At 33.8% G+C, this 23,058-nt stretch overlaps 1 protein-coding gene across 2 annotated transcripts in view; it reads left to right on the top strand.

The window, feature by feature from the left end:
• Positions 1 to 23,058, top strand: part of FMN2 (formin 2) — a 131,320-nt gene that overhangs the window by 74,166 nt on the left and 34,096 nt on the right. For both annotated transcript variants that reach the window (XM_072332531.1, XM_072332532.1), the window contains 7 exons: positions 1,758 to 1,819; positions 5,778 to 5,869; positions 6,020 to 6,149; positions 7,052 to 7,198; positions 8,674 to 8,733; positions 8,901 to 9,021; positions 17,731 to 17,823. In XM_072332531.1, the coding sequence (XP_072188632.1) occupies positions 1,758 to 1,819; positions 5,778 to 5,869; positions 6,020 to 6,149; positions 7,052 to 7,198; positions 8,674 to 8,733; positions 8,901 to 9,021; positions 17,731 to 17,823 (705 nt within the window). The remainder of the gene's footprint in view (positions 1 to 1,757; positions 1,820 to 5,777; positions 5,870 to 6,019; positions 6,150 to 7,051; positions 7,199 to 8,673; positions 8,734 to 8,900; positions 9,022 to 17,730; positions 17,824 to 23,058) is intronic.

Genomic DNA, 23,058 nt, shown 5'->3' on the forward strand with positions numbered 1-23,058 from the left:
AAGAGTGGTGAGGGGTGTAGAGCAGGCAGAAGACAGCCAGTACGTCAAAATAAGTAGCTGAAAGTCTGTGTGTTCATATGGGGGGTGGGGGGAAGTGTAAAGTTTTAGAATGCTGAAATACAGGGATAATAAAAACAGAACTTAAAAATATATTCTGTTTTTAATAAAGCTCTTTGTATATGTGCTTTCAAATGTGTTTTCTTAAAGCAGAACTCTCAGACTAATCTAGACCCAGTTTTTATTTGCATGTGTCTTCAGTTCTACAAGGCAACTTTGGTTTATTTTAAAGCACACAGATACTCCTATTGAGTAAAAAGGATTATCAAGGACCTTTGAGAGGGCATATTCATTCAGTACTGCCACAATTATTGCACTTAAAAGGGTGGAATTAAAATATTCCAAACTTTACTATTTTTTTAAATTATTATTATTTTTTATTTCAGTCCTGAAACTTGTATACACACAGAGTACCCTGCTTAGTTTAATCAAGATCAACACTTCTTTGTTTATAATATTCTTTTACTGTAACTAAAACTATGCATCAGGCCTGGAAAGGGGTAACATGATGAGTTGCAGACTCAGAGTGGTACATATAAAAGCTTTAAAGGAATTGGCACAAATGAACTTGAATTATATTGTCGTTACACTTTAGGTGTATACACAGAATTTCTCTATGATGTAGATTGAAAAGACAGAAACTACACTTGTGAGAGGTTGCTCTCATGGATCAAAGTTACAATATCTAGATTAATACTATTAATCTAGAAATGTACATATTGTATGAGTGCATGCATATGTATATTTATGTATGTATGAAAACACCTTATCGCAAAAAAAGTAAAATTAATGAAGGCCAAAATGAAGGAATGAATTAGTGTAGCATGATTGAAGAAAGCATCGCCATTTCAACAAAATTGGAATGAGGAAAGCTAGATTTGTCTTATAAACAAATTGTCATAAAAATTGTTGCATAAAACATCTAAGAAACTAAAACCTAGTTTTAGAATAATTCTTGCTTTGTGTTGGATAAGAGTAATTATTCATTTGTTTGCACAAGCGTTATTTACGCTTCATTAAATGTTCCTGCTAAAAGTGGGAAGGCCGAGTGTCCCTCAATTTATTTTTTAATTTTTTGTTGTTCTTCAAGAGCAGTTAGATGGCAATCACTCTCAATATTCACTGAACTCGCTTTTTGACACTGAAAAAATACAATATGTGTGTGGCGCCAGAATTGGTTGGGAACAGGAAAGGCATATTTTGTATCTGTACTAAACCTGTCGACTTAGTGCATAGAAGACTTGACCCTTGTCAGGTGTCTTGAAGTTAACTGGCTGACTTATGGATTAATCAGTTTAAGACTGAAGCCAACCAGTGACAGGAATGAGCTTTGTTGTGTGAGTGTGTGTGTGTGGCTGTGGTGCAGATTTACAAATTTTTATAATGCTTTCAGTCGGACCGTGAAAGTCTGATGTAAGGCTTATCTCTGATCTCTGGCTATGGCCATACTCGTGGGATTGTGTGTATGTGTTTGGGGGCAGGGTGATGAATTCTTTAATGCTTGACACCTGGCTCTACCAGGTTTCTAGCACATAGTGTTAGGAATGGCACTCTTAAAGGCATTAATATCGTTAAAATTCTTAAGCTGTATGACCAAGTAGGTCATAAAAGCTATTGCTGAATATTGTGCTTAGGCTTTCTTTCACAGCTGGATTATCATCTTGACAACTAATTCGTTTTTCCTTTGTCTTTTTTTATAGCTGTTGTGAACTTAGACAACTCTGTGGTTGACCTGGAGACCCTTCAAGCTCTCTATGAGAATGTGAGTAACTAGAGGAAGTCCATACAATGCCATATACTGTAGGTCATACGAAAACATTTTGAATTTTCATCTATAGTCCTAAGAAAGTGTCCAATTTTGAATTGACTGTCTTTGTCCAAAGCAATTAGAGTAATGATAAGCAGTTCATTTGCATTAATTGTCTTTGTGCATTTCTTATTGAGCACGCATTTTGTTGTAGCTAATGTGACTCCTGTGTGATAAATCAACTGTATTTCTTTTTGTTTGTCTTTGGGTAGGCAGTCAGTAGTCATCAGACCTTGCACTTTGGGACCTTTGGTTTATCCTGGTAACCTCACTGATACAGCACTGATATGTTAAATAACAATTGTTTTTAAGAAGTACAATCATTTCAGTTGTAGAACAGTAGTCTTAATTATTTTGAAGGAAACCCAAAAATAATTAGAATTTTAAAACTTTGAAAATAAAAGCCTTACTTTAGGTAATTAAAAAATAAAAATAAAAAAGTAGTATAACTGCTAAGGGTTCATAAATGTCTGATGCTTATCATCAGAGTGTGTTTGATTAGTGGGTCAGTAAAATCAGGGATTCAGAATGTAGTGAGGCATGTTCTAAAACTTTCTGAAGCCAGTCACATGCAGAACTGAAATAAGTAGATTTTAGAAGTGCATTTCTGCTTTCAGCAGAGGCAAGTAAGTATTATTCTCTTCTTGGAGCAAACTGCCTGAATATGTAAAAGTCCGGCTAGGAAATTCCAGAAAAAAGAGAAGAGGTTTTCTATTTGCTCTCTAAAACACGCTGTTGTGAAAAACAGAAGTGAGCTGAAAGCCAATGTATTTTACTAGACTTCTGGTTTCCATCACATTGTAATTTTAATCATTCATTCATTCATTTAGCACCTTTCCTTTTTTTTTATTTTCTGGACTACCTTTATATGACATACTTTGGAATGATTAATTGATTTGGGGGTTGGCCTTTTCTCTTGTGTCATTAGTAATAGGACTAGAGGGAATGGTTTCAAACTGCGGAAGGGGAGATTCAGGCTGGACATTAGGAAATATTATTTCTCAGAAAGGGTGGTCAGGCACTGGAATGGACTGCCCAGGGAGGTGGTGGAGTCACCAACCCTGGGGGTGAGCAAGGAATGACTGGATGTTGTGTTGAGGGACATGGTTTAGTGGTGTAGCTATTGGTAATAGGTGAACAGTTGGACTGGACTGAGCTGAATTTTATTGCTGGATCCTCTGTTTAGTAGAGCTATGGTTCAAAAGAAGGCTCTTGAGGTTATTTTTTTGTTGTCATTGTAGCTTATTATTTTTGTTTTCAGTTTTAAGTCATACTTACCAGACCTTACATTTCTTTTCCTTTATAGCTTCCTTAATTATAATAATATTGTTCAATGTCACAGTGAGCAATAGTTGGTATGAGAGGGTGTGGCATGCTTGCCCACTCCCTTATTTCTCAGCCTCATTCTGTGTTGTGGGTGGGAATAACTTTGCCTAACCCCATTACACTGTATTCATTAACTACATTTTTAATTCTTAAGGTTTATTTATTAAGTTGGGATTTCTTGCTGCATATTTAAATATTGCTATACGAGTTCTCAGCCTATTTGGTCTCTCTCGAACATATGGGAACACTTGTTTTACAGTCTTCCCTCTGAATGTAATCGGGTGTTTTTCTGATTGCATATGTCTGGCATGGTGCTTTCCCTTCTTAAATGATTTCTTAAATGTGAATGAAATTTGGGCAGTCTCCAAACCTAAACACACCCTAATTTCAAAAGCCAGAGTCTCGAGGACTCAATTCCTGTTTACTGAAGATTTGAAGTCTTCTTTAACCACAAAGTTACTGTAAACATATTAGTTACTTTTTTTAAATGAAGACACCCATACCCCACCAATGACCCAAGATCTGCATTTATTTAATAATATTAACTGGTAGCTAGTGAGAAAGACTTTGTTACAGCAATACATATGATGCAGTCTTGGTTGCATATGGTTATGTAGTTTTGTCTACGAACTATGTTTAATACACAGTTGATTGTCAACATGTGTTTAGACAACATAAAAGAAGACAGAACAATATGCAGAGTAGTTTCAAAATTTCAATCAAAAATTGAAATACATATACTTTTCTTAATTTGACTCCTGTTATGTTGTCAGCTCTATCTCTTCATTAAAAAAAAATAAAGAAAATTAAGGGTGACACTTTCGTAAACTTCCAAATGCCGTTTGTAAGAGAAAAAGGTAACCAGAAGTTTGCAGTACTTGCCTGTGCTCTGCCACTAAGACTCAGATCTTCTTCCTAGGTTGTCATTGTTCAGCATTCTCAGTGTTTGAATTGGATGCAGTATTGAGAATCTGCTTTAGCTACATCTCCAGAGGTTACTTCACACCTTAACTATGTTATGGTTCTGTGAAACAGATACTGCTTCTATTATAATATCATAGTGTTAAGAAAAGAAGTTTACTGCTGAGGGGAAAAAGTTGTTAGCAATATTACTACTCCAATACTATTAGAGCACTTCATAGAGTAGAACAGCTTGCCTTAAAGAAGATGAACCTTGAAGAATATCAACAGGAACCCTGGGTACATACTAGGATATGTAGTGTTTGAGGTGAATAGCCTTGCAGTCATTTCTACATTTGAGTTGATTAGAGAAACTTTCTGTTTTGTTCTGACTTTTTTCATCTTTTGATGTCACAAGAGCATTTTCCCTTTCCAGATGAGATGTTTAACAGCCTCAGAAGAACTGTCCAAACCTGATTGCTAGTTTCAAATTGCTGATAGAGCTATGGCAGTATGATCTTAGGTAGTTTGCTAACTCTTACATTAGTTGTGCAAAATCTTGAAAGACAGAATGTATATGCATTCATCATGCTTTGGCATTAAGAAGTTAGAATGTTGTTTTCCATAGCTGCTCTTGAGTTCTGGGGTGAAGTTCAGTAATGTATGTAGTGTATCTTCCTAAAGAGATGAATGTATATATATTTGTTGCTTTTTCTTTCACTCTTGCACAGATACTTAATTTGAATCTGTTTTGGAAAACAAACACAAATGTTAAAAGTAGAGTTGGAAGTAGTTTCCATTCCACTTCTATTCCATTCCATGCTGTTTGATTTTACAGTATGGAATAGGAAAAGAAGTGAAGCTCTTTAGATTAGAATACTGAAGAACAGATAGTACAGCATACAATAGATTCTTCCTAGGATCTAGACAGTTTACATGTAGTTGCTTACAGTCATTAATATAGACTAATTAAGATAAAAGAATGAATATAATTCTATTCCATATATATGTAAACACACACACACACATAGTAGTTCTCATGTATGATAGTTCAACTAATTGCTATTGTTCTACGGCTTTTACCAAGTACAAAATAAAGTTTTAGTTGCAATAAACAATACAAACATATTTTCATTTTAGTTTGTAGAATTGTAGAATATCCTGGGATGAAAAGGACCATAATGGTCATCTAGCTACATCCAGCCTGGTTTTGATTTTGTTTATTGTCTGTTTTTTTTTGTTGTTGTTGTTGTTTTTTAGTAGTAATTATTTAAATGAATTTAAGGACCAGACTACATTCAAACACAACTCAAGAGCTTTGGAAAGAAAAATGCAACTCAGGAATGAAGTTCTTGATCGAATGACTTTATAAATAGCCAAAGAATAGGAAGTGGAGGTGAAGACCATTTTCTCGATGTCTGGTTTGAATGATTGTTTTATCTTTTACATATTATCAGCAGTCAATAATGTTATAAGGAAGTTCTCATTTCTATTTTACGTACTTCTACTTAAAGTCACTCCATGAATTTATTAATTTCACTAGGTGAAATTACTAGAAGCTGCTGGAAAGACAAGAAAGATGTATAAACAAGATTACTGATAAGGGCATATCCATTTATGTTTTTAGACTAGGTTTTTAAGCAACACTTGAGTTGCACTTTTTAATTACTTTATTTCTTTATTTCAGAGAGCACAATCAGATGAATTAGAAAAAATAGAAAAGCACAGCAAGGCGTCTAAGGAAAAAGAAAATGCTAAGTCTTTGGATAAACCAGAACAGTAAGAACATACTTAGAAAATAATATAGTTTTATTCACTTCAGAAAATGTTGCATGCTATTGTAAACTAGCTGTAGATTATATTAAAGAAAGAAAAACAAACCAAAGCAATCTCTGAAACCTGTAATTATTTCTTTATGAACTTCCACAGGTTTCTCTATGAACTCTCGCTAATTCCCAACTTTTCGGAACGAGTATTTTGCATCTTGTTTCAGTCAACGTTTTCAGAAAGCATTTGCTCAATCCATCGCAAACTTGAATTACTACAGAAACTGTGTGAGGTAGGTTGTGTTCCATAAAGACTTGGAGCTATATTTTTGATATTTAATCTTGCTAAGTTATACTCGTATTTCAAAAGTTTTTTCTTTATTTATTCTGAGTACTCATTACATCTGAAGGATAGCAGTCCTGCAGAAGGGGATGCTTTATGATTGCACTTCAACATCAAAGCAAATTTTAAGATTAGTTTTTTGACTGAGCTGTATCATATTGTTGCCATAAACGCATATCAGTCTTGGAAAGAGAATGCACCTTTTCTGTTTGTTAAAGCACAATCTTTCCTCTTTATAATAACTGTGTAATTCACTTCCAGAGGAATACTTGTTCAGTTCACCTTATGTTTGCTTGGCTTTTTGGAAGTGTGCATCTCAATAACATCAGTGATAAAATGATTGAGAGAAGGTGATGGTGTCTCTATCTGGAAGAGATTCCTGTAATCTGGTAGTCCCGTGGAGGGGTGGGAGGAAGGAAGGAAAAAGCACTGCAAGCAGAATAACGTAGCTTTAACATGCAGATTTTGGCAGTATTTTCATAAGTATTTTTAATATTTTGTTTCAATTCTTAAGGTTCTGTTTGTTTTTTTAAATAGGTGTTTTAATGGTTGTTTTAAGTATTTGTTGCAAAACCCTCTTCTAAATTAAATATATAATTCATGCCAGCACCATGTAAGGAAATACGTTTTCTTTTTCCTAAAGCATCACCTCTTATAATATGCTGTTTTCTATTTATATAAATCATGTTCATAAATCATATTAATGTTATATACTATTTACGTATAACATATATAGACATATACATGTTGCATATAAATTAATAACAGTTTTGCAGATAAGGTTTTCCATTCACAAGGTATTAATAATATTCCACACCTTTTGTGTACATCTGTTTCTGTTCTCTTTTGTAGACACTGAAAAATGGGCCAGGAGTTATGCAGGTCTTAGGCTTGGTTCTTGCCTTTGGGAATTACATGAATGGTGGAAACAGAACACGAGGACAGGCTGATGGGTTTGGACTAGATATCCTGCCAAAACTGAAAGATGTCAAGAGCAGTGTAAGTTGATTTGAGATTTCCTGTTGGCCTTAAAATATTAAGATATTCCACAAATCACTCTTCTTTCAATTTAAAATGAACAGTGTGTAATTTAGAAAGGCATATCAAAGGAAATTCTTAATAATTTTTAAGACTTCAATTTGGCCCCAAATTAGTCCAATGAATCTTTCAGGAGCATAGAGTATCTCTCTTGTGAGTAAACTGTTCAGCTTGGAGATTCTTATAAATGTCTAAAGTGGGTGGGGCCAGGCTCCTCACCAGTGCCCAGAAAAAAAAGGGGACATGAACACAAACTAGAACACGAGAAGTTCTATATGAGCATGATGAAAAAATTCTTTACTATGAAGGTTAAAGAGCACTAGAATAGGCTGCCCAGAGAAGTTGTGGTGACTCCTCTGGAGATACTCAGTATCCTTTACAGTGTGCTGTAGAGAACCTTTTTCAGCTGAGAGTTTCAACTAGAGGTCCTTTCCAACACCTATAATTTTAGGATTCTGTGATTATCGGGTTCTGCTCTTTTGAAAGTGGCAGAAAAAGAAGAGCTTGCTTTAGCTGTTGCATTAGATAACATGAGTAAGCTAGCTTTTATGCATATCAACTGCTTTCTTTGAAAAGAGCTCCATTCTGGTATGTTCCTGCAGTAAGCCAAGGCAGTGATGATGTGAATGATGCCATAGTACAGCAAGTCTAGGGCAGCTCGCTGTAGTAAAACCTTCTGATTTCACTTTTAACTCTAGATAGATCACCACTTTCAGATCTTAGTTGAATATTTAGGCACATTAGATTTGATTGGGTGACTCAAATATTGTGAGCACTAACCTTCCAATTTCAAAATACATTTTAAATTCACTTGTTGCTTGTTCATTTGGAAAAGTTCTTATATTTTTCCATCTGAAACATAATTTTATTTAAAGTCCTCTCCACATCAAAAATTTCTTGTTGAAGTTTAATTATAGATGGGAAATAAGAAAGTAGTTTCCTCAACAAAGCCAAAATTGTTTTAGAATAATAACTATTTTTTATTTAATGTTTAGTTATAGATGAGCAAAAAGTTCTGAATGTTACTCAGGCAAGTTGTATACACCAGCGTAGAATTAGTTTCTCTTTTCCCTTATTCAGAAATTTCAAATGCAAAGATTCAGTTTACAATCAGCTATGTTTCTAAAATCATTAATGGCTTATGCAAGTGTTACAATATATGTTTCTGTTACTATTTTTAATATTTGTTTCCTAGTTTTCAGGGTGTTTTTTGTTGTTCTTGTTTGTTTGTGTTTAAGTGAAAATTTCTCCCTGCCCCTTCCCCTCACATCCGCCACCCTTACGCTTCCCCCAAATAAATAAATAAATAGAAGACCCACAAAAACAAAATACTTCCTATGTGTGACTCTGAGAGACTTTTTTTTTTTCTTTTTATTTTATTTTTTTTTCCCCTGGGGAGTCTTAATAATACAACAACTATTTTCTCTTCTACACAGGACAACAGCAGAAGTCTTCTGTCTTATATTGTCTCATACTATTTGCGTAATTTTGATGAGGTGAGTGAGGATAAATTTTGCTTTTTTTAAACCAAAGATCAAAAATCAGCCTACTAAATTTGCATTTCAGCTGGCTAAGATAAGAAAATGCACACATGCTATTTATGTATATTTAATAAAATAAAAATAACGAGCACTACTTAACTTCACATTTGTGTTGTTGTCAGGATGCTGGAAAAGAGCAATGCATCTTTCCTCTTCCAGAGCCACAAGATCTCTTTCAGGCTTCACAGCTGAAGTTTGAAGACTTTCAAAAGGATCTCCGCAAAATGAAGAAAGATTTGCGAGGTACTGGTTAGATTAAGTGCTAATTATGTGTTTCCAATGTGTATCTGATATTACTTTTTTCTATCGCTTTAAAAAATTATATGACGATATAAAAGTATTTGTGTATACTTTGATTCCTCAGGCAGGCTTTTGTTTCCTCAGTTTCTTTGGGTTGTGTTTTTTTTGTTTGTTTGTTTTTGTTTTTTTTGGTGACCATTATTTTATCAGCTTATATATAAATAATAAATATAACAATTAATATAATAATTATTTTCTGCAGATAATCTCAAAGAGGTTGCTAAAATACACTGCATCAAACCAATTAGGTAAAATCTTGTAGTCTCAAAGCTAGAACAAAAAAAATCTGTGTTTTCTGTGTGTGTATGTGTGTAAACTAACGGTAAGAAAAATTTCAAAGCATTGGAACGTAACCATGACAAAAATATTTTAGAATTAGGTCCAAGACTGTCCAGCAGATAAGAAAATACTTTTCAAGACATTGAAATAACCAAGCTTTTTTAAAGTAAAATATGCAAAAAAAGTTTTTTTTTGTTTTTTTTTTTCTCATGTCTGTAGAATGATGTTTCTTAAAACCCAAGTTCTAAAAATACATTTGCTGGAGTTCTTTAAAGAAAATGTAAAACACTTTTTCTTACTAGCTCTGGGGACTAAGCACTAAGTTTATCTTAAGAGTTTGTGAACATGTTAGTCAGTAACATCCATGATCATCAATATTTTTGGTAAAGGCCTCCATCAGACTAGGCAAGTATATTCCATTGTGTTAAATTGTGAAGAGAAGGATTCAAATCAAACAGTGAAAAGATCTTTATTGACTGTTTTGAATGGTTTTGAATGCCAGGAGGTCTAGGTAACATGGTACGGTATAGTAAACCTTTAGTCCCTTAATAACCTAGAATGAAAGGTTCTGTATTAAAACAAAAACTTGGCACTGTCACAGAATATAATCTGATCTTCTCTTCTTGCCCTTATCAAACTTCCTATTCAGATGTTTTCTTTAAAAATGTGTTTTAAATATGTAGAAGTAAAATTTAAAGTTATTTCAGGATCACTTATTGTGGTACTGAAGAGCAAACTGAAGCAGCATCCATCTGCTGCCCTGAAGTGGTGGCACACTGGAGCAGGTTGCCCAGGGAGGCCATGGATGCCCCATCCCTGGAGGCATTCAAGGCCAGGCTGGATGTGGCTTTGGGCTGCCTGTTCTAGTGGTTGGTAACCCTGATGGGGGAGGGGGTGTGAAACTAGATAGTCATTATGGTCCTTTTCAACCCAGGCCATTCTATGATTCTGTGATTATGATTCTATGAAGAATCCTACAGTTCATCCATAAGAAAAAATATTTTCTATAGCTCTTGCAACTTTCGGTTTATCTGAGGGGCAAACTCCGAGCTTACAAACAGGGGAGAAAGATGCTTAGCTTTGATTCAGGAGAAGTACTTGAATTCAGGCACATGTTCAAGAAATTCTAGGGATACGGACGTTATCCTTCACAAGTTCACCAAAAGTATAATTATATGGACAAAGGCTTAAATATTTTTAGATCAAGGTTGAAATTTGCACACAGACATAAATCTCTTGTGGAATAAATCTACACTGTGTAGTGATCAAAGACAGCTTTCTGTGAAAATGGAAATTACATGCTTCACTCTGCCACAAGACTTCAGGCAAATTCTTTCTGTTTCCAGACCCAGCCCTTAGGTTTGAATCTCCATTGTCATTTTGTTCTCTAGTTAATGAAATTGAAGAATAGATGCAGACATCATGACTCCCTGCTCCCTTTGGGAAAAGTGTTTTCAGGAAATAGCTTTGGCCCTCTTCTGCATCCTCTTCTGGATATGAAATAAAAATCTTACAGCTTCCTTATCAGCTCTGAGTGATGCCAAATGCTTTTTGATGTCTCTTTTTCAAAGAAGTGTGTCACCTTGAATTCAAAATGATTTGCTTTAAAGAAAGCTCTGATTGGAAGATGATTCACTAAAACTTCTGCATATTCCAATTGCTTAGCTGTAATACGTTCAGAGAGACAGCTTAGCCAAATTTAATGCTGGTCTTTTTAAAATAATACAAATGTTAGCTGAATGCTTAAATGTCTTCAAAGTAGGTTTCCTTTTTCACTTATTCCAAGTACACTGCCAGATATACTAATGTATATGTGGAACATTATCACTTGAGGATCTAGTAGGTGTCTTGCTAAATGACTGAGCAGGAATGGAGCTTAAGATACTGAGCAAATTATAACAGAATCCTAAATACGATCCTCACTTTTTGAAGCCATTAAAAATAAAAGTAGTATTGAGTGTTCCCAAGAAAGACTGGTTATTACCAAACCTAGAGAGGGAAATAGATGCCTATGACTGCATTCCTGATCTTAGATGTGGGCTGTAGCTATGACCTGATTTTCATCTGCGTTCAGGTGAAATATTTTGAGAGGATTTCACCTTTTCTTGTTTTTTGTTTGTTTACATGTTTGTTTCTTTAATATAATCATTGAAAATACGTATATAGACATTACTCCGTGCTATCATGGGTTTAAGGGTAGGTTAGTTTCAAATACCCTGCAGACTGTGAACAGAGATCAGACTTTGTAAAAATATTCATGAAGGGTTCCTTTTGGGAATTACAAATAAATACAACAAAAATAAAACACCACCACAAGTTAGAGGAAGGTTATTATGGAGAACTGTTTTGTAACATTAATTAAATAGTTCAGCCTATAAATGCTACATTTTTCCATATGGGTATGTCAGTAACAAACACTGTGCATAGATATGTCATCTTTTAATTCTGCAAAAATCTGTCATGCTGTTTCACAGATCAGAGCTAGAGCTTATGACTGTATTAATGGAGCTATGCTGATTTTCTTAAGAAAAATAACTTGGATGTTAATTTTTGTGTGTGTGTGTGTGTGTGTGTGAAAACTCTTGTCCATTTTAAAGTTTTGTGAATGCTGCATGCCTAAGACAAAATGTGTACCTGTTTTAAGATCAATTATGCAGAAATTTAAATTTCAGCTAAGTTGTAAGTCATCTAAAATAGCGTAGCAGAAATTATTCTAGCCATACAACATCGTACTTGCAGATTATTCAGACTTTGTTGCTGTTTTTAGATAAAGTACAGCCCAGGGTTAAAGTTAATATGGTAGATGACTGTTAAGAAATAAAAGACCAAAGAACAGGTAAAGCTTTTTGTTCACAAACCAAATGAGTTTGACTCCATCTGTTGCCCCCAGATTTCACAGCTCTCCAGGATTCTTACTTCTGTCTTCTTAGCTTCAGTGACATATAGTTTGTTTAAGCAACTTGATCTGCTTTTGATCTCTCCTGGCTTTCAGCAATGTTTCCTGATGCAGTCATGCCAAGCAATGCCTGTTCTTATGTCATTCCAGGGACAAAACTCTAGCACTTGTCACGTGACTTAAATTGACTCCCCAAAGTTGGGTATCCAGGGTAACAAGAATGTTGTGTGACTCTTGATGATTAGGACCTGTGTTGTGTATTCAGTACTAGCATACAGATGCACAGTTGTGATTTATCAGAATACTGGATTTATGGCCCATAAAGTTCTTCAGAACATACATTTTGTTTAGGAAAGAGCTAGGACACTAAAATGGTAGTGAAAGTTACTCGTGAAGCACTTATGGCAAGTTAAGACTGTTTAAAAGATGTTCTTTGGCTACTTGTTAGCATTTTAGCTTTACAATAGTTAGTTTATTGTTGCAAATCATAATCCAATTTATCTATTGTTATTTATTGCAAAACTTTCACTGAAGCTCAGCTAAAATACAATTAGAAACAATGTCAGGAAGAAAACAAATTTGACTAGTGGAATGTTGAAAAGAAGAATAATACTGTATATTAGACTGCTATAAAATTGAGCCAGTCAGTGCTAATTTATATGCCACACTATTGTAATGCTTAATATCTTTGAATGAAAACTAATTATAAGCAATAATATTATTTTCATGATTTAAGTATTAGTTTTGTAGTAACACTTCTTACCATGAGTGCTAACAAGTCATCAAAAAAAGTCTCCATCCCTAAGAAGGTAGGCAGTATGGCTCCAGTGTCTCTTTGGTTTGAAATAAACATAACTGAAAGTGTTCATAAATTGTTAAGCAGATATGAAACACTTCATATTTTAACAAGTGTATTCCAATAAGAGTCCCACAATGATCTGGAAAAGTTTGTGTTCCCTATTTTTTCAGTACTTCTTACTGTGACCTAAAATTATCTATTCAGCTTGGAGCTGTGTAGCAATGGAAGTTACACATCTAATACCTGCTGTGGAAATCAGAGAACTGAAAATTCCATTTTATGCAGTAGAAAGACTTGTAACTGAATCCGGGGCATTGTCAAGATGGGACTGAGAGATATGAGGTAGTAGATAAGCTTTAGTTCCTTACCATTTTTATTTGCATAATGATCTATTAAACATTAAGATGTTGACAGTTGTGCTGACTGTGGATTACCTTATAAAATGAGATTGTGTCCACTGTTAAATCTTCCGTTAATGCTTGCAGGCTTAATCCTTTTGTTATCTCTTTAATTTACCTTTACAGCTATTGTCTTAGCCAAATTAAATCTTTACTTCTGCCTACTAATTAGCTGTGTGCATCCAAAAATTCTAGCTGCTTGTTCAGCTGTTACTGAACGGGTTAATTGTGGCAGCTACGCAGCATGGAGACTCTTAAACCTAAACCAGATGTAAACTAAAGCCAGGCTTTCAGTCAATCTGTGAGTCATATTTTACTGTCCTTAAAGCTCCAAACAAGGAGCTGTCTGTGGAATCCCTTGAAGACTCAGTAGTTCTTCTAAGTCTTTACAATTTAAAAAAAAAAAAAAAAAAAAAAAAAAAAAAAAAAAAAAAAGTCTAAACTTTCTTTTAAAGTCACAGATTGCTGCTCTAAGAAAGAAGAAGTCACTGAGGATGTTGTGAAAATAGTGGTTATGCTGTTATACACTTTTCAGATAAGTTGGACTCGGCGAATGTCCTGTGGGACTTTGAGTACTCAAAACCTCTGAAAATCACGGACATAGTTTCAAAACATCCTTAAAAACAGTCTCTTAAGTCTTAGCATAGCTTGTTCTATCAAGTATCATAAACTGTAGTGTCTTAAAAATGTATCTGAATTCTGTAGGACTTCTGTTAGGTAAATATGTGGTCTTAGGTGTGGTTAGCCCAAATACCCTGACAAACATCCCTTCACTTTTTTGAGTATTGCTTATATGTTAATAACTGTTTGGAAGGTTGAGAAAGAGATGTCTCTGCCTGTACCAACCTCCACTTCAGAATGTATAAATTAGAATGTATAAATATGGTAAATGCATGTAGACTGGGTAGCCAAGATAACTGAAACCTTTGCTGTATAAAGCACTATGAGGTTCCTATCCTTCTTATCCTTCTTTGTTCCTGTTTGGGCAATGCCAGTTTTTGAGGTAAGTTTCTACATTTATGCCTGTCCACATGATTGTCATTTAGGATGCCTTAAAGGCCATTCCATTCATGCATTATATTAAAATTTAAAATCTGTTTTAATTAAATGAACTACCTGTCTTTCTGTTTCTCACATTTCTGCTAGAGTAAAAAAATAACAGAAGCTGTGAGAATACAGATAGTAATAGAGCAAGTTTTGACTTAACTTGATATAAGTCAGAAAACAGATAAACGTTTGTTTCAGACAAAACTTTTGTAAACTTATTGCAGCAAATCTACCTTGCCAAACTAGTCCTTTGATATCTGAGGTGTTTAGGGGATCTGCTTCCTTGGAGTGACATTATGCTTGTCTATAATCCTGGGTGTGAGGGGGGTGGAAATAGATACAGAATACTCTGGCATTTTCACAATTTTTTATGCATGTTTCACATCCACATTGCTTAGAAGTTATTAAATACACTTCTGACATATTTATTCAGTATTGTATTCCTACACTTGGGCAGAAATACTGGTAACTGTCCAGTGTTTTACGTTCCTTTCATGTGATGAGCACTTTAAAATTCTTTCGGTTACAGTAAGGAATAACAATACTTCATCCAAATAAAGGGATTTTATACTCTGGTGACAAATTGCAAGACATGATAAATGAGTGCTCTAACAAACAGGTTGTGCAGGAAGGCTGTGGTTCCAAACTTGGTGCTCTGGAAAATAAGGAATCTTGGAGCTTACAGCACTGTTAATTCTTTAACTCACCTGGGTCCTTTCTTCATTAATTTTGAACACAAGCGGTCTCAAAGCTGGCAGATTATGGGGTGGGTATTGCAACAGGGATAGCGTTTCCTCCTCTTTTTATTTTTAAATCAGATATTATATATAGTATCTTTCTACAAAGGGTTTTCAGTATGAAAATGGTTCAAGATTAGACATTTCTTCCAACAGTATTACATATGTTTTCCTTTGCCGTAGCCCATAGCAAGTTGAATACAAAGGATGGTATATCCTTGTATTTTCTTCTGGTCTTTGAAAGAGGATTGCTTCAGACTATTGGTATGGCATACGCATCAGATTTATTTTTTTTTGAGCATATATTTTTATAAGATGTTTTTCTTCCAAATCAGCTGAGATATCTGGAGGTGTAGTCATTAAATCCGGAGAGTAAAACATTTTAATTGTTCTGTGAAGAACAATTTCAGTATTTTTGAAAAGGTATGAAATGTGATATTAAATTTATGACTGTTTCTGGCATGTCTTTCAACTGTCACATATTATTGAACAGGAGAAAAGAATAGGAAAAATACAACCGTTGGATTTATTTATGTAGTTATTTATTTTTAGAATAGTACATAATTCTTCCAGCTTCATTCCAGCCGTTACTGTATGAAAATGGTCATTTTGAATTCCTTCCCTTATTTCACATGTGCTGGCTAACATTTAAGAACCTTAGAGATGGTTAGAGAGCATTTGGATCATGCTTGTATTTTTGCTATTTGTGGAAGTATTTTTAGAACGAATTAAGTAGTTGTTTTTGTGTTTGTTTGTTTTTGTTTTTTTTTTTTTTTATAAAGTTATCAACTTTATTTGAGTGCGTATGTATACTAAATTGCTTCATAAATAGCCCTACTCACTTATAGGAATATATTCATTTTTAATTTTGTTTTGCTTTCTAAAAATATACTTGTACTTAAATTATTTTCTAAGCTAAGTAAAAATTAGATTGAAGTTTTTAGTATCACCCTAACTTTGCTTGTTTAGACTTGCTGATTATTTGATTTGAATGAAGTCTCCCTTTAAGTATTTGTATTTTAAAATCGGTATCACCAGTTGCCTTTGATTTAATCACAACTATGAGAAAATACAATTAAACATTTTCTGAGGTCTAATGCTGCATTCTTAAAAAAAAAAAAAAAAAAAAAAAAAAAAAGTTCCAGAAATAGGAAACCAGATGAGTAGTCTAGTAAAGGTGAATCAATTTGCTCAGCTAATGGAATACAAAAGAGTAATGTGACTACCTCATTATCTGCTTACATTTTTTGTACGTTAGCTTGAATAAATAAGTGGAGACCTACATTGGACTCATTTGCCATAGGTAATGAACCTCTGGATCATTATCTTAAATTGCGATACCACCACCATGATCTTTTCAATATATCATTCATCTGTTGCTGTAAACCAAGAAATGTTAGTACAGGTTAAAAATTCATGATTGCTTAGATAAGAACGACCTGATAAGTATTTTTTTTCTTTTTTAAAGTTCTGGTATTTTTGTAAATGTTTCATGTTTCTAGATAAAATAATTAATCTAAGGCTTTTATCTATTATTTCTAATCTAAACCAGACTGTAATTCTGTTCTGTATATATTTAGCTGAATGCCATTCTATGTATTTTTTCATATTTAAAGGAGATGATTGAGGGTGAATTTTTTATTTTATTTTTTAAATTTTTTTAAATGTAATCATTCTTCTGTATGTAAAAACACAGTAACAATCCTGTTTCTCTGGAAGAACCATCAGAGTAAATACTTTTATTGGATTTTTTTGAGGCAGAGCCATTCTCCTGAATTAGTATCTTTTGTTGCTCCAAATGGAATTACTTTGGCTTGTCTGTGAGAACATGGCAATGCCACCTCACTAGTGACAAATCTGTGAGGGATGCTTAGGGGTTCATCTATGCTGATGAAGTAATAACCAAACTGTCCTCCACCAAGATCTCTTACAGAATTCAAGCTATGATAGCTTGCACTTCAGTAATTTTCTAGGTTACTTTCGAACAAAGCAAGATACTGAATTCTTGTGTTTGAGCAGATATCAAGCCCTTTATCTGGGTTTTATGTACTATAATTCTATAATTGAAATTCCTCCTAGTGGTTGTTGCTGGTTTTGCACCTGAGCTTCATTTTCGTTGAGGTACTGTCACTTAAGACCATGTAGATGAAAATGACCTGAAATCAGAGATCATAATTTTATTGCTATATCTTTCAGCCCCTTTAATTTGTCTTTCTCCTTCAAAATAATCCAGTGTTTTTAGTAATCTTGCTACTATTCATTTAAGTTAACAGTTATGCTGGCCACGAGTTATTGTTACATTTTGATCAAAAACATTTGATCATGGCATAGCTGTTCCTGAATATATTGTCACAGAGTTCACACTTTAAGTAGTGCATGGAACATATTCCAGTGATTTCATTAAGTATAAATTAATTGAAGAATGTGTTTTATTTCAACATACAGAAACATACTGTGATGTGCCATTACTAAACTAATCTGTTATTTCAATTTCAGTATGTGAGACAGAAGCAGCGAAAGTTTATCAGCTATCACTAGAAGAGCACCTACAGCCTTTCAAAGACAGCATGGAGCAATTCATTAGTCAAGGTAAATAATGAAACGTCACTTAACCTTTTCATGACATTTCAAAGACAAGTTATGGGAACAATGTTTATACATTGTGGGAAAGAGACTGTTTATTTTGGCATCATAGAAAGATGTGGATTAGTTTAATCAGATGCCACACAGTTCTAAAAGATTTACAAAATGATTCTGTTGTAATGTAGGTGACTCATTTTCTTTTGCATGACAGCAAAGACAAATGCTATTGGCTCAAGTACATGATCTGATAAGTTCGGCATTCCAGTAGAAAACAATTTTACAACCTTTGTTCCTTGAAAAATTATTGAAGCTGGATCTGTGTCATTAATTTCTTTCCAAAGAGATAATTCCTTTAGACGTGCCAAAAACATGCTGTAAGTTCAGCAAAAGTAGTTGAAGTTTTTTTCCAGATATAAGGCAAATACATATGAAATACTTGGATGGGATAAGTGGAAAATGCAAGAAAAGATCTACGTATCCATGATGAGCTGGCATCCTGAGTCCTAGAACGAATAAAAAATACAACAACAAAAAACATTTAAAAAATGAATAGACAATGTTTTACTAGACTCTTCTTTTGCTAGATGGTAGGAAGGTAGGAATTATGGATAAATTTAATTTTTGACTAATAGCATATCACCGTGTCTCTTGAAATACTTCACTGAAAGAGAATATTCTGTGTTGACCAGTTTAATTTCTGATACAATTTGGAGTTGAATGCATTAGAGTGGCAGTGCCTGATAAGCAAATCAATGTTGTTTTAGCTTTCTTGTTCATGTTACTGCTCCTTCTGTTTTGATGACATTTTTTGTAATAGAAGATGTCTGTCACCTCCTGATCCAGGTGATTTATGTGACTCTTATGGCGATTTATATCAGACTCTTGTTCATCACTGGCAAAAAAAAAATACCCAGCTACTGGTAACGATTGTGCTGAAAAACAGTTTTTTGTAGCTGAGGATTTACCCCAGCCAATAGTGTTATTGAGCTTTTTGTATCTGTTCTATGTAAATTATAGTTTCCATGGAAATTATTAGTAAACATTGCCTTCAGAGTGACCTTTGTATATTAAAACTGTATTCTCTGTACAGTTGATATGCAACTAGTGACATAGACATATACCGTATATTTTGTTAAATTTATATTATCACTGATATGTGTAGCTAGGGAGCTATCAAATCATGAGCTATTCTTAAACAGATGACTAATGATATAAAGAAATCACACAACATGTCTATTAATAATAATTTTTTAAAAAGCAAGTAATATACAGGGCTTATATTAAATCACGTATGTACTGCTTTTACACTATATTTTAGCCTTTTTTTTTTTTTTTTCGACTATGCTTGGAGAGGATAATGATAGAGTAAAAGCTATAGTAATGTTATGAGGAAAAATGAGAACAAACATGCATCAGTGCGTCTCATCTACGAAGAGCTTTGCTGTGTTATTAGTGGATCTTGCTAGAGCATTGCTAAGGGGAAATCCATAATGTCAGTAAAAGTATTGATTGCTTTTTTTAATTGAAATAATTGGAAATGTGCATTGTGAACACAATGAATTGTGTCTAAAAAAATTATACATTGTTTAAAATTTTGAGGATTATTTTTTTAGTATTCTATCACAATGTAAGAAAGACAAACGTTAACATATAAGAAAAAAGGAATCTCTGGTTAAGTTCCAAAAAAAAAAAAAAAGAAAAAAGGAAAAAAAAAAAAAAGTAATTCTAAATACCTTTCATTATGAAATCCTTTGTTTTTACTTCATGGGATTGAATTCAGACTTGAAAGAGGCCATGTTTAAAGCAGGATTTCTCTTTCCTGTTCAGTGTTTGACAGGCTTTTGATCTAGATATTTTTTCTAAGGGCTTTTGTTGTTTATGTAGACATAATCGATGAGTCTTTTCAGCTAGACTGCACACATGATCATTTAGAAAAACAGAGGGACAATTCTTGGCACCTTTTAGGGATTTGTGTTTATATAACATATGCTCTGGGCAGAAAAGAAAAAAAAAAAAAAACACAAAAAACACTAAGCTTGAAGTTTTATCTTTTCAAGTTCCAGTTTCTCTAAAGTCAGAAAAGTTTTAACTTATAATTCAGATGAAAAACATTTTTCATAAGGATGAATAATTTGGCATGTTTATATGGTGTCTTTTCAGAGTAGATAACTTGTGTGCATAATGGGACCCAAAAGTTCAAAGTAGCTAGTTATTCACTTAAACTTGTTGCTAAACTTGCAGTTAAAATGGAAAATGGATTTATTGTGGGCAAAAATACTTGGGCATTGAATTAAATATTTCTGGCAAGGAGATAGAAAAGCAGAAGAGTTACTGTATGGCATGGTTATGTAACTTCAAATTAAGTTTTACTGTAAATGGTCTAGCTGATTGTTGCTATTGATGTATTAATAAAAAGGTTAACACGATAAAGAAGGGGATGAAGTAAGGTATGCGTTCGGAGTCATAACGTTTTAGATCAAAACGTTAACAGCATATATAGCTGAGGCTGCCTAGCATTTACCTTGCTGCTCCAGTCAGTAGTCTAAAAGTGTCAGCATATTCTTCAAAATAAGCTAAGCGTTCAATCTATTTAACAGAAAATCAAGATCTGTTCAATCTCTATACATGCAGTTTCTGAGGGTCTGTGTGTATTAGAACCTCCAAGGCAAACCTCTCTGTTGTCCTATGTTTTCTACCCTCTTTTTGGAACCACGCGTAGTAAACTATTGGTCAAAAAATTTGTTATTCTCAAATTTAAATATTGGTCATTTCTCCTGAGATACCACATGGCTTTAAAATAACAACAACAACAAAAACCCACTTGCAAACAGGAAATTTAAAAGAAAAATGTAATATTATAAAGAACTTTCTAAAAGTATTTTCTTTGTTACTTATTTCTAACTACTTATTAAAGTTTATACTAGTATTCAGAGATAGTCCTTTTTAAGTGAAACATTATTCAAACCAAATTGTCAGAAATTAATAAGTACTGTTTATATCTCCTCAGTAAAGGAGTGCGAACTTCACTGAATGTTTCTTTCCACAAGTCAGTCCACACAAGTTATTGCAGTTTGAATAACAGAGATCACAGAGGAAAAAACTGTTTGAAAATGCAGTTGCTTTTGGATCACAGATGAATCCCAATCCGCAAGTTTTAACTGTGGTTAACTTTGCAGTGAGAAGCAGTCCTTAGATGTTTGCTTTTAGGACTCCGGCTAGGCTGTACATTCTTCTCAGCCTGATAAGGCAGGAAACTTCTGATAGGAGGCAGCAGCCATTGCTCCCTCAGACAAGTCAGCCAGTCTGGCCTGGGACCTGAAAAGAAGGAGTATGTTCAAATCACAGATTTACAACTAAGATTCTATAAATTGTGCAGATGTTTTAGACTTGAAATCTGAGGAAGGGATCCGTTATTGTTTTAGTTTCAGAATAAGATGTCATTAATTTTAGATTTTTTTTCAGTATTATGTTATAGGATATTTTAAGGATAGAATGCATTGCATATAAGAAGGAATAAAAATGATTTTCAGATGATTAGCTAGTTAGTCTAAAACAAGGAATAATTCCACTGTGGTTGTATGTTTGGGTGACCATTCAGCCTTTGTCTCCTAGTCTTGACAAAATTCTTACAGTTGTCAGAAAGTTACAGTCTCAGATTTTATCCTGCTGAACTACAGACTTCTCCAGACCTGAGTTTTAGCCACATCCATGTGACCTTGCAGAATAAAGATGCTAAAATTGTGCTTTTGATTGAACTGTCTGTAACCATTTTGCCAGGAATCCGGTTTCCAAACATTTAGTAAATGAACGTATAAATCACTAACTGTGTTGTATTTATCTCTATAGCTGCAACCAGTTAGTTGGCCATAACTTTCTCTTTTAGGTCAAGCAACAAAAGGCTGTACATCACCAGATGATGTACTGTGAGTAAAACTAAATCATCAGAATGAGTTTTGGATGACTGGATTCAGTTTCTGGCTCCAGAAGACTGTGAAATGAATGCTGTTAGAAATTGCCAGAATTAATATTACCATAACACAGAATGATTGATTATGAAGTTTCCTTTTTCATCAACTGTTGCTCTTATAATTTGATTAATACGGGGGATACAGTTTTGTTTGTTTTTTTTTTCCTAAAAATAACTGAGAAAATATGACTAAAATCATTAGGAATAAATAAAAAGTAATGCTTTAGTTTTTCTTTAAAGCAAACAAAACAGAAATGAACAGAACGTCCATGGGTTGGATACTGTGTAATTTATATGGAGGTATTCACTTTAAATAATGCCATCAAAATGCACTCATTACTCAGAGAATTTTTAAATTAGAGTAATTATTTGATTAAATACAGAGAGAACAACACACAATCACTACAACAGAAATATAGAAATCAAATTTTAACTGGTTCCATTAACATCTACATTTTTGTTAGTATTTTTTCATTGGATTACTGAAAGAGCTTTTAAAACATTTTTTTGATTTCTGAAAGTTGTTCTCTTTTTAATCTCACACTGACATCTTAGTGCTGAAATGTAGTTTTACCTCAGTATTGTATAAACTTGGCAACAAATCAGGTGTCCACACCTCCATTGACTGTGACATAATAATCCTAATTTAGATTATGGTGTATTTGCCACACTAAACACTGTATTAAAGAATAAAAAAAGGTGTTTTTTTTTGTTTTTTTTTTTTTGGAGTGGTTGGCAAGAGGATGATATGTATTAGTCATAAAAACATAATACAGGTCATTCACACCAAAAGCATTCTGAATGGGTGCAGCGGAATACTGGAAACATTATAGATAGGGTACAAAAACACCCCTTCTATAAAATCAGAAGTGCTTACCATGTAGTTGTTGGGATGTTAAATTAAAATAGAGACACTGAAATTTAACTTAGGTTTAGTTCCTGCATTGGCTGTAATCAACATGTGTGTTCTCCAATAGTCAAGAGATCAGGCTAACAGCTGGACATCCTTGCTTTTAAATTAGACCTGAGACCTGGTCAAAGCTACATGTGAACTACAATGTATTTTACTTCTTTGAATATGACGTTTAAGAACATTAGAGTGAATAGTCTCTAAATGCAGCTAGAGTATAATGGAATAGTAGCCTTGAATCTGGGTTCTACTTTCACCTTGCTTCAGTGGAAAGTAGATTCCATCTTTTAAAGGGTAACAAATTATTTGTTTACAAGACTGCTGCCTAAGATGGAATGAAAGGTGAAATATAGAGGAATTCACA

The sequence above is a fragment of the Excalfactoria chinensis genome, chromosome 3, assembly GCF_039878825.1.
Source record: "Excalfactoria chinensis isolate bCotChi1 chromosome 3, bCotChi1.hap2, whole genome shotgun sequence".
NCBI lineage: Eukaryota > Metazoa > Chordata > Aves > Galliformes > Phasianidae > Excalfactoria > Excalfactoria chinensis.